Consider the following 14,632-nt stretch of genomic DNA (forward strand, 5'->3'; position numbering starts at 1 on the left):
GAGCTTTCCAAGAGAAAGTTTGCTAAACTTGCTAACCGTGACTGTTGGTAAAAGCCGAAGCAGTAGATGATCTTTCCAAGGACAAGACATTCCCTTAAGAATTAGGCCTGTTCTCTCGGTGTGCTCTGGGCTTCTGTTAAAAAAAAAAAAAAACTGGCCTCAGAGGCCATTCATGGTGGCACATTCCTCTAACCCCAGCACTCCGGAGGTGAGGCAGGAGGATAAGCAATTCACAATGAGTTTCAGGCCAGCCTGAGCTACATGAGACCTTCTCTCAATAATAATAATAATAATAGTAACAACACACAAATTTGTTAAAAAAGAAGAAAGAAATCTTGGGTTGAGGGCATGCCCATAGTAGAATAATGCTGTTTAACTCCTGAGCTAGAGCCTCTAACAAAAGATGGCCAACTCCCTAGGGTGCTGCTGCTCTTTTAAAGATTTGTCTCCAACCCTGGGCTTCTTGACTAACAGAAGGAAAGCAATGGTGGTGAGCCCAATTCTTCCTGAATGTATTGAGCACGCTTTATGCTCTAGTTACAAAAATAAATACACCATAGTCCTTAAGAAGCTAACTCTCTGAGGGTGTAGGCAGATCTGGTGTATCTGGATGAACTTTATAGGGGGAAAAAAGCCAAATTGGAAATTGGAAGCGCAGGGAGCAGTCATGAATGAAATACAAAGATGACCAAATAAATGCAATTAAGCAGGACAGTCACTGAGGCCCACTCTCCCAGACTGTTTTCCCTTTTTCCTCCTTGGGCGGATCTACCAATTCCCTTCCAAAGCTTTCTCCTGTCTTCTGTCAACACAGAGCATGTGCTACCTCCTCCCATGCCCCCGGGACAGCCTTGCCTCTCAGCTGGCTTCCATCCACCTAGCTGGACTGAGATTCTCAAGCCTCTCTCCTTCAGCCTGGATCTCTTGCCTGGCCCTCCACAAAGCATATCCACCTCTCTGTTCAACATCTCCAATCCATACCGAGTGATTCCAACTGGCACCTCCAACCTAGTACTTAGGTCTCGAACTGAACGCAGCTCTTTCATATTTCCTCTCTTAATTACAGTCCCCACAATCTACTGATAACCAGAGGACCAACTACGACTCTGGCTAACTCTTCCCTGGCAGTTGTTTGGTTGGTCACCTCCAGCTTTCAGCCATCATCTCTCCATCCTCGGACAAAGGCAGGTAGGTGGCTGCTCTCTGCATGTGAACCACTATTTACTCATTCTCAAGAGGACTGAGGCAAAAACACACCTTGCTTTAAAAAGCCTGTTATCTTCCCCATTCCTATCCAGGGGAGTTGAAATCTTTCAACCACAACAAAATGCCTTTGTTACTTTTATAGGAACAGTGATTTGCAGCCTGATCGGACCCCTTGCCTAGCATTCAGGTCACAGCTCAGATTTTACTTTCCCTAAGGAACTTGCCCTCTGCTGCACCTTCCCTGCCCCTCCCCCCCCACCAGAACAAGCATTCACGCCTGCCTTCTCACTGGTCTCAACACTGGGGCAAGCTACTGGTACCTCTGTACACGGCTGGTGCTTACAGGTTTTCAAAACTAAGTGATCAACTGATTTTTCCTAGAACAAAGTTTATCTATTCCTGACTTTTTTTTTTTTTTATGAACTACAATATCTATGTGGGATTTCCAGATACAACATGGGTCATTTAAGACCCGGTTTCTTCTTTTGCTTATCCATGGTTCAAGCAGCCAAACACTGGGATGGTCCCAAGTTTAGAGTTCTTTTACAGTCCTTACAGCAGAACTTAAATTTAGGACCTTGTGGGGATATGTGAGGACTCCACAACTTCCTACTCAGTAGATTAGGCGTTTCCCAGAGCACAAATTCCTATGATTACTGTAACAGACAACTAGTACTTAAGTTTTACATGTGCTTTAAACCACAGCCACTGTGGGAACGGGCGCCACTGGCAGACTCATGATTCTGATGGAGGAACTGAGGCTCAGAGATATCAAATAACTTGCCTAAGGCTATAGAACTAGTTGGTGAGGGAACCAACATTCAACCTTCTGGCAGCATGAGCTTCTCCACAGCCTCTATGGGAGGCACAGGATTCCAACCCATTAAAAAGACACACGGTGTCAATTCTCTTAGGAGCACCCCACTGCTTTGATCTCTTCCTCACTGGGAGGGGAGCTTGCAGGCTCACCATCCTGCAGTCACAGCCAGAACTTGCCTCTGGTGTCAGGTAGGCTAGGATGGACACACAGCCACCATGAGGGAAGGAATGAAGACAGGCCAGAGAACCCCGCAGCGCCGTTAGCAGCTTACCTCCCTCAGCTCCAGTCTTTGGGCTACAGCTTCCAGGCTCTCCTGGCCAGTGCTCTCCACAGACAAAGTGAACTCCACAAACTCATTATTGAGCAGCTGGATCCGTGCAACCAGGCAGCTCTTGCTGGACACAGTGTAGCGCCGGGTGCGTTTCAATTTCAGTCCAAATGGCAGTGGCATCTTCTCCCTTCAACAGTGGAGGGACCAGGAAGGACCAATCCAGTAGCGATGGAGCCAAGCAAAAGCGACCCCCTCGCGTCAAAACAAACTCTAGTCTCCAGTTGCTCATCCAACAGCCGCTGCCGCCATTAAAAGGCAACTGAGTCTCGAAAGGCCAAGCGATGGGAGCATCCACGCCAGCGCTGAGGAAAGAGGAAAGCAGTTACTATGGACTTTGGTTTGGTTTTAAATTAAAAAAAAAAAAATAGATGTCATTGAGTATAAAGAATAAGCTTTGCCCCTCTGCTGGAATAAGAGAGCTCTAACAGGGAGGTGGCAGGAAAGTTTATCACGAGGAATGAGGGTGGGGCCCAGGGTCAGACCCCACCCCTCATTCTACCTCCCTCACTTCTAGAGATAGCAGACTTGGCTGCTAGGATTAAATGAGATAATGCCCAGCACGTCTATAACTACAAAGCATTTGTGGTCATCTTGCTGCTTTGGAGGAAAGGTTTTTTTCATAGGTAACTCTTTCGAGTCTCCCGATACTCAAGTGTCTTCAGTTCCTGACTGTGTTCGTTAAGTGCACAACAGAACCGGCCCTTCAGGCAAAATTAACTCTGAACTCCAAATGGAGAGAAAAATCCCATCCATCTAACATATGGCAACTGTAAGGTTCAAAGGAGACGAAGTGCTTAACGAGAGTTTCTAAAGCCCCTTCTGGTTCATTATTCACATCACCACAAAGATTTAAGCATAAGCAGGTTATAAGCACCCTAAAGATGCTCGTTCTCGAAGCATAGCCGTTCTGCAAAGCGTGCTCTGGGCTCCTCTCTCGGGTAGGGACACCTAAGGAGGCTGCGGACGCTCGCTCACCTAAAGAGAAGGGCGAGGCCTTAAACGCCATCCTGGTTAAAGGGGGCAAGCAGGACTGGGCAAACCCATGAAGCCAAACGCAGCGCAGCGGAGGGCCTCGGCTCCGGATCCTCGGAGTCCCCTCCCCGAGAGGAAAGCAAGCGGTGTTGCCTGGCCAACGGAGATGTCGGAAGCCTCGCAAGCCCCGGAACCCTCCGCCTGCGGCCCCGTTTCCGGGCGGACGTGCTCCGAAAGGACCGGCCCCCTGGGATCAGAGGAGGCAGGATTTAAAGGGGCCGGCGTTAGGGCTACAGGCAGGGAGAGATTGGTCGCGCAGTTTGAGGCTGTCTCCACATAACAGCAGCCCAAAACACGCTACTTTTTTAACCACACTTGTTGATGGCAACTTCGGCGGTTGAGATAAACTGGGGGCGAGCGACAGCTCGGGATTTTTATGTCAACTAGAGTTATTTTCTCCTGAACAGTTTGACAAAAATCTCAGCTATTTCCATCCCTCGTATCCTCCGCCCCTTCCTCCGGGGATGAATCCTTTAGCCAGGCAGGGTCCTAGCTGATCACCCCATTTGGGTGCGAGACGGCGCGGTGGGACAATCTGTCTGTCCCTACGCCTCACCAGGCAAACAGAACCGAGGCCTCAACAGAAGCAGCTTTCTCGGTTTCATGCTAATATGGACCTAGCTGGGTATGCTCCGGCTTTCTCCATCACTCCCAGTATTCTTTTCTGTCCTGCTCACCAGTCTGAGGCTCAACCCCAGAGGTTATGAGCACCCCGGCCTGCGGAAGGCCTGAACTAGAAAATGAGGTTTAGACTTTGCCAAACTTAAGGTCTTGGAATTCCATTCCACAAATGTGTACTGCGTCTCTGAGCACAAGGCAGCGTGATTGAGCATCTTGAGGAAATCTAAGACGAATCCTAAGCCTTCTCTGCCCTTAAGGAGATTACAAGCATCTATAATTATATTCAGAGCTGTATCACTAATGGGGACATGGTCAAGGTTTCTAAAATTTTTGTTTCTGTTTTGCTTTTTGGAGCCCTATAGTGAGGTGATCTCCCAGCCACCATTCCAGAAAGACAAAACAAATATAAAAAGGGGGGAGAGGGAATGCCAGAGGGGAAAGTGGAAACCTACTGCATTATGTTAATATTTGTTGAATGCCTTCCTTGGGTAAAAGCACTATTCCATAGAAGGAATGTGGGGGGATGGCTATAATAAGAACTTTTTCAAAGTTCTTTGTTGTTTCCAGAGTGTAGACAGATGAAGCAGAAATGGGAAAAAAAAAAAAAGCAAGAAATTGAAAACACTGAAACACACACACACACACACACAAACCTTAAACAAGCTTTTAACCAGATGATACACCAATAGTGTTTCTAAAAAATGGGTATCATGCAAAGTATTATCTCAAGAGGTAAAGTTGTAGATGTCAGTCTTACAAATTACGGTAACAGGAAACATTAAGTAATGTGTATAAAAAGACAAAGTTTCATATGTCCAAAGGGAAGACATCTGATTTAGATACTGTCAAAGGTGTTAATTTCTTCACTATAAAGATGGAACTGTGCCTTAAACACGGTGTACTACCCTATATAACTTAATTATTAACCTAAGTTCTGATTGGGTACACTTAAATTTCCAGCTGTCCCTGAGATTGGAAATGTTTTACGGCATCAGGGATGAGGAAAAGCCAATGTTTTTTCTTCTTTCTTTCAGCAGCTGTTATAATTTGACTGTTATATTTCTGTGCATTTCCTCCTAAGAATGTCTGGTTTCTTGGTTATTCGTATAAAACCCACTGTGGCAAAAGTCCTGCTTTGTAACTTTAAAATTTATAGTTGATGAATATATCTTAGTGATGTCATAAATTATGTTTGACTATTACAGCCAAGAAGTAGAAACTGAAGGTACTCTGGGGAGAGCTGATTTAGTTGCCAACTATTAAATAAAATAGGCTATAAATATCCTTTAAAGGAAAAAACAGTAATTTCTTTACAAAACTATTCCATTAGAGACTAAGAAAAGATGCATATTAAATTCTGCTTCATAAGTTTGCAAAAGGCGGTCTGCTCTGTTAGTGAGTTCATTTTCATTTTTCTGGTCCATATCCCCTTCCAAAGGTTTGTCAAATTCACTTTAACCCTGAGTCTTACAGGACACCCCACCCTAAGTCGCTCACCACATGTTCATGGAACTTTGCCACTATTCCTTTAAGCATTCAATAATCACTGAAAAGGAAGGATCTGACTTTTTTAGAACGTCTTTATCTTAGTGCTTTAAATTAACCCTATGTTTCTCACAAAACAATATTTGTGCATTGATAATCTAGTTAAATGGCCTACAAACAAAACAACTATTTTCAGAGCGAAATTGTTGTTGTGTGCCAAACTAAAAAAGAAAGAAAAAGAAATCTGTCAGTAACTATTAAACATGCTGCAGTTGTCAGAACGTGTTTTCTAGCATTATCTATTATCAAAAGGCTTTCTTGGCAGAGGCTGAGGATAAGACTAGCATGCTCAGAGCAGACAATCTAATCAGGGTTTGCAGAAATCCCAAGTCGAAATGTGCAGATCCAAGAATTCTCCGGGAGTAAAGACGCTTTGCTCCCAAATCGAAACAAGGAGTTGCCAAACAGTCCTTCCTTTATTCCCCTTGTCGCCAAAGTTATCGGGCAACTTTCATACTCCGCATATTCCGAGAGGCACAAATATGCCCAAGATTTCAAACCCTGATCCAGAATTAAACCGCAGCCATCCGCGGAGGAGTCCGGAATAGAAGTTCCAGACTCTTTTTAGAAATGACTCTAGGAGATCAGAACGAGCCTGGGAAAGGAAGGCTTCGCTCTTTGTTACGCCCCTGCCCGAGTCCCCCGCGCCTCACCTGCTCCGGCTCCCGCCGGGTCGGGGCCGTGCGCCCGCTCTGTGTCCCGCCTCCTCGGGCTCCGCGCGGCCGCCGCCGCCGCCGCCGCTCGCCCGCTCGCTCGCCCGCTCGCCCACCCGCGTCCCGGGCCCGCGCACCGACCGCACACCTTGGCCCCCGCAGCCGCCGGACCGCGGCGGGACTCGCTGGGGAAGCTCAGGGGCTGGGGCCGGAGCTGCGGGGCCCGCGTCCCTCCCCCTGGGCCGGGCGCGCGGATCCGGGGAGGCGGCGGCGGCGGCGCGTGACCTCAGAGAGCTGGAATGCGGGCGGCGGGGCGCGGGGGAGGCCGGACAGCTGCGCCCGGCCGCCGGGGAGGGGGCGCGCCGCTGCTGTTTTTAACCGTGTGACCAGTTATTTTAAGTTTCCAAATAAAGCAGAGCTTTTAAAAAAAAAAAAAAAAAAAGGAGGGGAGGGGGACGTTATTTTGAGTCCAGGTAGAAAGGGATCCGGTGCTTTATTTGAGTGGTGGTCTGTAAAGTAACTGGGGTGACGGGTGTACTATAATAGTACTTGGCTGAAGACGGTTCAAAACGTTCTACACCCCCTCTTAAGTGCCTGCTCCGCCAGTTAAGTACACACCGCTCCTCCTCAGGAACTCTGAACCGAGACTGGGAGAGAAGGGGAAGGCTCCCACAAATGGGGCTGGAGGTACAGGCTTTCCCCAGAATCCGTTTGAGAGGGAGCAGAGCGCGTGCTGGAGAGAAGAGTTCTAGAAATAAGAGGAACCAGGGAAGCCATTCTAGACCTAACGTGCTGATGGCTGAGCTTTACCTTGGGGACCACTGGGAAGGACTGACAAACCCCAGAGGTAGCCGTGGAAAGAGCTCAGCGGGAAGGAGAACTAGGGAGCTGACCCCACCCCCACCCCCAAACAATTGAGACCTCCTCGGGAATATGGTCCCCCAGAGAGAAATGCACGCTTACTCAGTGCAGAATGAAGCTGAGGGGTCAGAGTGTTTGGATTCAAATCCCAGCTCCAACCCTTACTGGCAGATTCCTTAGCCTCTGTGGACTTGCTTCCTCTCCTAAAAGCTGGGAATGATCACTATCCAGTAAACTTGAGTAAAATATATGTGAAAGGTTCCGCTCAATTCTAGGCCCAGCTACTAGTGCTTACTATTAGACTGTGGTTTTGCCATCCCTCATCGTGGGCACGTGGCATCAGCTCCTCTGTGTCCTTTCCCTTGGAGCTACTCCGTGGTTACCACCTTTCCAGCGACGGCCCAAGTGAAGTGCAGGTACCAGACCTCTAGGAGTGACCCAGGACGGCTCCCTGGCCCCCTCCATTGCTCTCTTCTCTCCGCCATGCCCTCTGCTCCCCATCAAGAGGATCTGGGTGGCACCTCCAGACCCCTTCCCATTTGGGCCAGCACTCCATGCCTCTCCAACTCAACCCAGGACTCTACTCCCAAGACAAAGTCCTAGCCACCCCGCAGCCGCCGCTGCCGCAGCTTGGCAGGATCATTAAAAATGGTTTCACGGAGGCTTCTTTTATATCTCCTAGAATTACGAGGGCAGTACTGGGCAGACAGTAGGCACTAAATAAAAACGTGTTAATTGAATCGGGAAGAAAATGAAAGAATTTTAAAAATAGAAAATGATCATAAAACCCAAGTGGTGCTTTAGACAGCCGAGCTGAACTTCTTCACAGTCTACAAATGTCATCTCCCAACCACGCACTTAAGCTCCATTTTCCCTCAGTCATGTTAATTTGGCAGAAACATCTCCATGGCAAGGCATGAGGACAACCCCTTCCAAGTATGAGGCATAAAATTACCACTAGCTTACATTTCCTACGAAAGGGGGTGAGGTCATTTATATGGTCAACCGTAACATACACAAAATAATTAAGTGAAAGCCTTACCACCATACCTGATAGACATCCAGCTTTTCTGGAGATGGTTATTTGATTCATATGTATCTTTACAGAGATACACGCTATTATGCACACATGTGCACATGCCTACATCTTATTACCAGAAAGTGGTACATCATACACACTCCTACAATTGAAGATAATTCTTTTCTTTTCTTTTTTTTGGGGTGGTGGTGGTGTTTCAAGACAGGGTTTCTGTATAACCTTGGCGCTCCTGAAACTATAGATCAGGCAAAAATTAATATGACTACTATTGTTATTATCATTATTATTATTATTTTGGTTTTCCAGACAGGGTTTCTCTGTGTAGCTTGGCTGTCCTGGAACCCACTCTGTAGACCAGGCTGGCCTTGAACTCAGAGATCAGCCTACCTCTGCCTCCCAAATGCTGGGATTAAAGGCATGTGCTACCACTTCCCCGGCAGTAATTCTTATTAAAATATACAAATACAAGTTAGAAAGAGTGCTGGAAAGATGATGGCCCAGCAGGTATAGGTAAGTACTGTTCTTTCAAGGGACTTGTGTTCAATTCCTAGCTCCCATGTTAGGTGGCTCACAACCTGTAACTCCAGCTCCAAAGAGGACCCAGCACCTCTAGTGTCTGCCTGTACCTGCACTGTGCGCACATACCTACCCCTTCCACATACATATGTAGGGGCGGTTGTCTGTGCTTCACCCTTGAAGCACCACCCCTAGTAGGCAGCAGGTAACTGCTAGGTACCTGCCCCTGCCCTGGGTGTCGCCAAGACAGGAACCCCTTAAGACCTCGTGATCCTGGATGCTGGACTGCAGACCAAGTTACAGTTCTCCGGAGAACCACATTGGACTGCGCCTCACCTCACCTCTCCTGGATCCCTTAACCGACCCCTTTGCTTGCTGTAAGGTTACCCAAAATAAACCTCTTTTGACTATCAGATAAACTACGTGGAATTGCCTCATTAATTTCCTCTATATACATATATACATATAATTAAAAATAAATCTTTAACAAAACTTTATAAAGAAAGCCGACTATAAAATGATGAAAGACTATAAAATTATAAGCAGGAAGGAAACTGGTTTGGGAGATCCACTGACTAGTATTTTTTAAAAATGTATTTTTATACATATGCATGCTTGTTTGTGTGTATGTGCATGCACATGACTGCAAATGTCTTTGGAGGCTGGAAAAAGACACTGAATGCCCTAGACTTGAGTTGCAGGCCCAATGTGGGACCTGGGAACCCAACATGGGCCTCTGCAAGAACAGGGTGTGCTCTTTATCACCTCTAGCTCCTCAAATAGTGTTTTCTTAGGCGTTAAGTTAATTTGCTGTGGTATCTTGGTGACTATCCATCATACACTACTATATAGATTACCATTCACTGTACAGATCCAGACTGAAAGAACTGCTTCACCCTACAAAGACAAGGATGCCCAGGAGGGTGAAGATTAGAACCAACAGATATGACATGTTAGGGATGGAGAGGTGGCTCGGTGGTTGAGAGAACTTGATGCTCTTGTAGAGGACCCCAGTTCAATTCCTCACATTCACCCGGTGGCACACACCATCTGTAACCCTGGTTCCAAGGACCCCCAACAGGTGAAATCACCTTTGCGCTGGGAATCTTTACCTTTGTCTCTGACTCCCTTGCTCAATGCTGCACTGGGTGCAACACCTCCACACATTCAGGAATGATGGTTTGTGAGGATTGGTTCTTTTGGACCTCAAGAATGACGTTGGCTGCATTTGCATTTAAATGGGCAGGACATAGCAAGGGTGTCAGTCAGCCTCATAGCCAGAGTGACTGGTGTGACAGCAATTCCCAATACTCAGGGCTTCTTTTTAAACAATTTTTATTTATTGTTGGGGGGGCGGTGAAGGTGTGGAGGTTGACGGACAACTCTGTGGGGTTGGTTCTCTCTGTCCACCATTACGATCCAGAGAGTGAACTCGGGTGTTCATGGGAGGCAAGTGCTTTGTCTGCAGGCCCCTAGCATCGATAGATTCTGGTCCAAAGGCAGACATGTCCCTTGATCGTCAGTACTGAAGAAAAACCTCTACTCTATGTGTATTAGAAGCCAGGTGTTCTGCATGGAGGAAGTCAAATAAGATGTGTGCCCTGCCTGCTCGAGGACTCATCCTGTGAACAATAGGCGAAGCTAAGGAAGAAAATTTACACAAAGGCATAACCCCAATGGATTGATAATGCCTAGTTAATCATTGTGAGAATCCTCTGTTTGAGTCTGGAAAGACAAATAAAAGGTCACTAAACACTCAAGGAAAAGAAAAGCATTCCAAGCTAGGGAAAACCCACCACCTCTGTCCCCCTCCTTCCACACAGACTGGTAAAGCAGGCTCAGGCTCCCATGCTCTGCCTGAGCTCTCTCTCTCTCTCTCTCTCTCTCTCTCTCTCTCTCTCTCTCTCTCTCTCTCTCTCTCTCTCTCACACACACACACACACACACACACACACACACACACACAGCGCATAAAATCCAACTGAGATGTAGCCCTGAGGGGAGGCTGGAGACACAGGGGGCACCGTTATTGGAGAACTTAGGGCTTTGTGGAGCCGGAGTTGGCACTCGGGCCCTGCCAACTTCATAACCAATGTTCTTTTTCAGTTCTCCCCTCTCTTTGGAAGGCAGCCAAGAATCCTCTTAGCTGGCACTGTACTTCATTGTGATCCGGCTCTCGTACTATCCCTTAGGAGCAAAATATGCCATGTGTCATGGCCAGTTTATTCTTTTGCAAGACTAAGGCTTCCAGTCCCTTCAAGGATGTGGGTTGTGAGGCTGCATCTTCCAGGGAGGCACCCTGAACAGCCTCCAATCCCTACGTGCCATTGGCTTGGTGGGGGCACTCTCACTGTGACTCAGACCTCTTATCAGCAGATCTGAGAGTTCTCAAATACCCTGCAATTCTCTTCCATAACTGTAAGCTGGTTGTCCTAAAAAAGAGAAGAACCCTGTCTTCAACACCTTTAAATAAAGTCCTTGTTGTAGATTCAAAACAAAACAAAACAGGACCTTGCTATGTAGCCAGGTTGGCCTCAAACTCATTATGCTCCTGCCTCAGCCTCCCAAGTACTGGGACTGCAGACATGTGCCACCATGCCTGGCTTTGAATGTGTGTGTGTGTGTGTGTGTGTGTGTGTGTGTGTGTGTGTGTGTGGTGTTGATGTCAGCTACATCTTAGTTCCAAGACAGGGCCTCTCCCTAGACCGAGAGCTTGCTGATTTGCCTAGACTAGCTGGCCGGCAAGCCCTATGGATTCCCCTGTCTCCAGCTCCCCAATTCTGGGATTACAGGCATATCCCACCATGTCGGGCATTTCTACATTGGTGCTGAGGGTTATTCAGGTCTTTCTGTACGGCAAACATTTGACGGACTGGGCCAACTCTCCGGGCCTCTTTACACAAAATTTTTCCAATAGTAACTAAATTGTTGAATGTCAGTTTGTTTAAGGTACAATAATAGTAAGACACGTTCTTGCTCTTAGTTAATGGAGTGGTGGATAAAAGAAAAAAGAAAAAAAAACAAAAAACTTACCCGGCCTTTGAACTGTTGATGAGCACAGAGATGTGGTTCTACTCACCTGTGTGCTCTGGCTCCCAGCACAGTGTCTGGCTCAGTACAGGCTTTTAATTTTTAATCAACATACATAATGCTGCTATGAGATGGGTACAGTTGGAAAGGCTTTGCAAATATTAACTTACCTCCACCGTCTAAGAACTCTCGGCAGGAGAAAACAGTGTTATATCTATGCTACGGATGAGGGAACTGAGGCACGAAAAAAAAAGAAGAAGCAACTTGTCTAAGGTCTCAGAGAGAGTGGCGGGGCTGCACTCGAACCCAGACAGCGTGGCTCCAGGGTCCCTGTTCTCCGTCACTCCGTTCCTCCATCTCTCGTCAATGTTTCATGACTCTGTGGTCACTGGATTTACCCAGGAAAAATGCTTTAGTAGTAAATTAAGTCTTTGATTTCTTTTAATCCTTAAATATTTGATACATGTTTATGATGTGCCTACCTACCATCCTGAAGGAACTTCTGTACAATATAAAAGACACAGTGCTCGGTTTATCACTTTTGCTAGGGAGGATGAACACATACATGGATTGATAGTCACGCTAGAAGACGTATGCCATCAATTAGATTCGAGATAGATGCCAGAGGAATTCGGAAGACCACATGCGCCTGACACATGTCAAGGGGCCTGCGGCACAGACTGTCGCTCTGGGAGTCCTACACTTCTATAATTCCTGTGGTTGTGGATCACTTTAACTAATGCATAGAGTGAAGACAAGAGGATCTGGAGACATAAAGAAGGTCCTAACTCACTTGATTTAGGCGTCAGGTCTCAGATGAGCCCAAATGAATGGGATGAGTCCTTAACAGAAGAACCAAGGTGTGCTGGGAGAGGACTGTATCTTTGCTAAACTAAGAGAGCAGCCATCTTGATGAGTGTATGGGAGAAGCCATGAGGCTCAACAAAACTCACTATAAGAATTTATTAAGGAAAGGGAATAGAAAGGGTGTGCATAGGCCTATGGAATGACCCTGCAGGAAGAGAGAGGAAGAATAGGTGGAACCCAATTTTATAGGTCTATGTCCCCCACCCCCTGCCTCACATGTGCATACGGGCTTGCGTAGCTACACCACGCATGCGCATAAATTACATGATCGTGCAGTGCACAGATTACATAGGACTTAAGGCCCTAGGATGACTAAGCATCTTGCCTGGCTACTGGACAGCGCATGCACGGTCATGTAGCTGGGGAAGTAGCTTGGAATTCTAACAGTGAGACCCTTGGCATGGAACTGTGGGCCATCTTGTAAGACCAGAACATGGCTTCTAGACCACAGCTGGCAAAAAGATGGCCATGCCTTGCTCATAAAGTTCCCAGGAAATCATTTCCTGCTAATATTAGAGCCTGAAGTGGGATTCTTCCTTAGTCATGTTCCAGATGGAAACACAGTGTGTCTGTCACTTCTGCTGAGGCCTGCCAAGACTCTGAGACCCAAGTTAGCTTAGGCTGCTAACTGATAAAAACTGCAAGATGAGAAACATAGGTGTTCTTTTTTTTATTTTTTAGAAACAATTTATTTATCTTTATTTTATGTGCATTGGTGTATGTATGTCTGTGTGAGGGTGTCAGATCTTAGAGTTACAGACAGTTGTTAGCTGCCATGTGGGTGCTGGGAATTGAACCCGGGTCCTCTGGTAGAGCAGTTGGTACCCTTAACCACTGAGCCATCACTCCAGCCCCAAGATGTTTTTTTTTTTTTTAAAGATTTATTTATTTACTATGTATACAGTGTGTCTGTCTGCATGCATGTCTGCATGCCAGAAGAGAGCACCAGATCTCATTACAGATGGGTGTGAGCCACCATGTGGGTGCTGGGAATTGAACTCGGGCACCTTGGGAAGAACAGCCAGGGCTCTTAACCTCTGGGCCATCTCTCCAGCCAGAAACATGTACGTTCTAAACTGCTACGCCTGTGGTCACCTGTTGTGCACCAAGAGCTAACTAAATGGGAACTAGTTCTTAAGGAGTTGGGCATAGTTGGTGCATGCCTGTAATCCCAGCACTGTGGGGGTGGAGGCAGGAGGAACAGGAATCTGAGTCCAAACATATTGAAGCCACACTACAATAAAAAACAAGGGGAAAAAAAACCCCATACTCCAAACCACTTAGAGACCTGAGGAATGTGGGGGGAAACAGAAACCTCTCTAGATGTCTAGTCTGAAAAAAAAAAAAATTCTTCCATGTTTTGTGATCAGGGACAGGGAGACTAAAGAAGTCCGCTGTAGAAAGACATTTGACTTGGAGATGGTAAAGATGGCTTTGCACTCAAAAGGCTGAATTTAGAAGAAAATAAAATGGACACAGTTACCTAGAATTTGGGAGTGGGTTTTCGGGTGAGAGCACAGGGCAAATGGAAGAGGCTGTCATTATTAGCGTGGAAATGATAACACGAGATAAGTGAGAGATTGACCTACTTGACCACAAGCAGGCAAGCTGTATGCTGAAGAACTTTTCAATCTGCTGGAGTCACTCTGGGTGATGAGCTCTTTCCGTGTGTCGTGGGAGCACCCTTTCCGATGCTCATTTTCTTATAAACCAGCAAAGATGCTAGGAATTGGACAACTTGACACCTATTAGCAGCTACTGAACTGTCCCTTGCTGCCCGGGACGCCCTGAACAACCAGCCGGACTACTCTTACACCCGCAGCAACAGTCCTAAGCATTCCACGGACACCCTGAAACAACTATGCAAAGATTGCAGGTGTGACCGTCCCAACTCCTGACTGCTCGGCTCCAGCGAAGGCTGTTTGAAATATTTTGTACCTGATACTTTGCGATCCTGAGCCTTGAAGAACTTCAAACGAAACCTGCAATTATGTCTTCCTAGGCCAGAGAGCAAGCACTTCTCCTTGTGGGCTAGCAGAGGGATGGCTGTGATTGGGGCTAAGAGGCAAAGCTGTGATTAGCCCAACCTAAGGCTGGGCTTGGCCAAAACA

At 46.8% G+C, this 14,632-nt stretch overlaps 1 protein-coding gene across 1 annotated transcript in view; it reads right to left on the reverse strand.

Annotated features, from left to right (window-relative positions):
• Positions 1 to 6,291, reverse strand: part of Ptpn21 (protein tyrosine phosphatase non-receptor type 21) — a 61,238-nt gene extending 54,947 nt beyond the window's left edge. The window contains 2 exon segments of the mRNA XM_037210769.1: positions 2,298 to 2,659; positions 6,209 to 6,291. Coding sequence (XP_037066664.1) covers positions 2,298 to 2,477 — 180 coding nt within the window. The 5' untranslated portion in view covers positions 2,478 to 2,659; positions 6,209 to 6,291.
• Between the last annotated feature and the right edge of the window lie 8,341 nt (positions 6,292 to 14,632).

This window comes from Peromyscus leucopus, chromosome 14 (genome assembly GCF_004664715.2).
Source record: "Peromyscus leucopus breed LL Stock chromosome 14, UCI_PerLeu_2.1, whole genome shotgun sequence".
NCBI lineage: Eukaryota > Metazoa > Chordata > Mammalia > Rodentia > Cricetidae > Peromyscus > Peromyscus leucopus.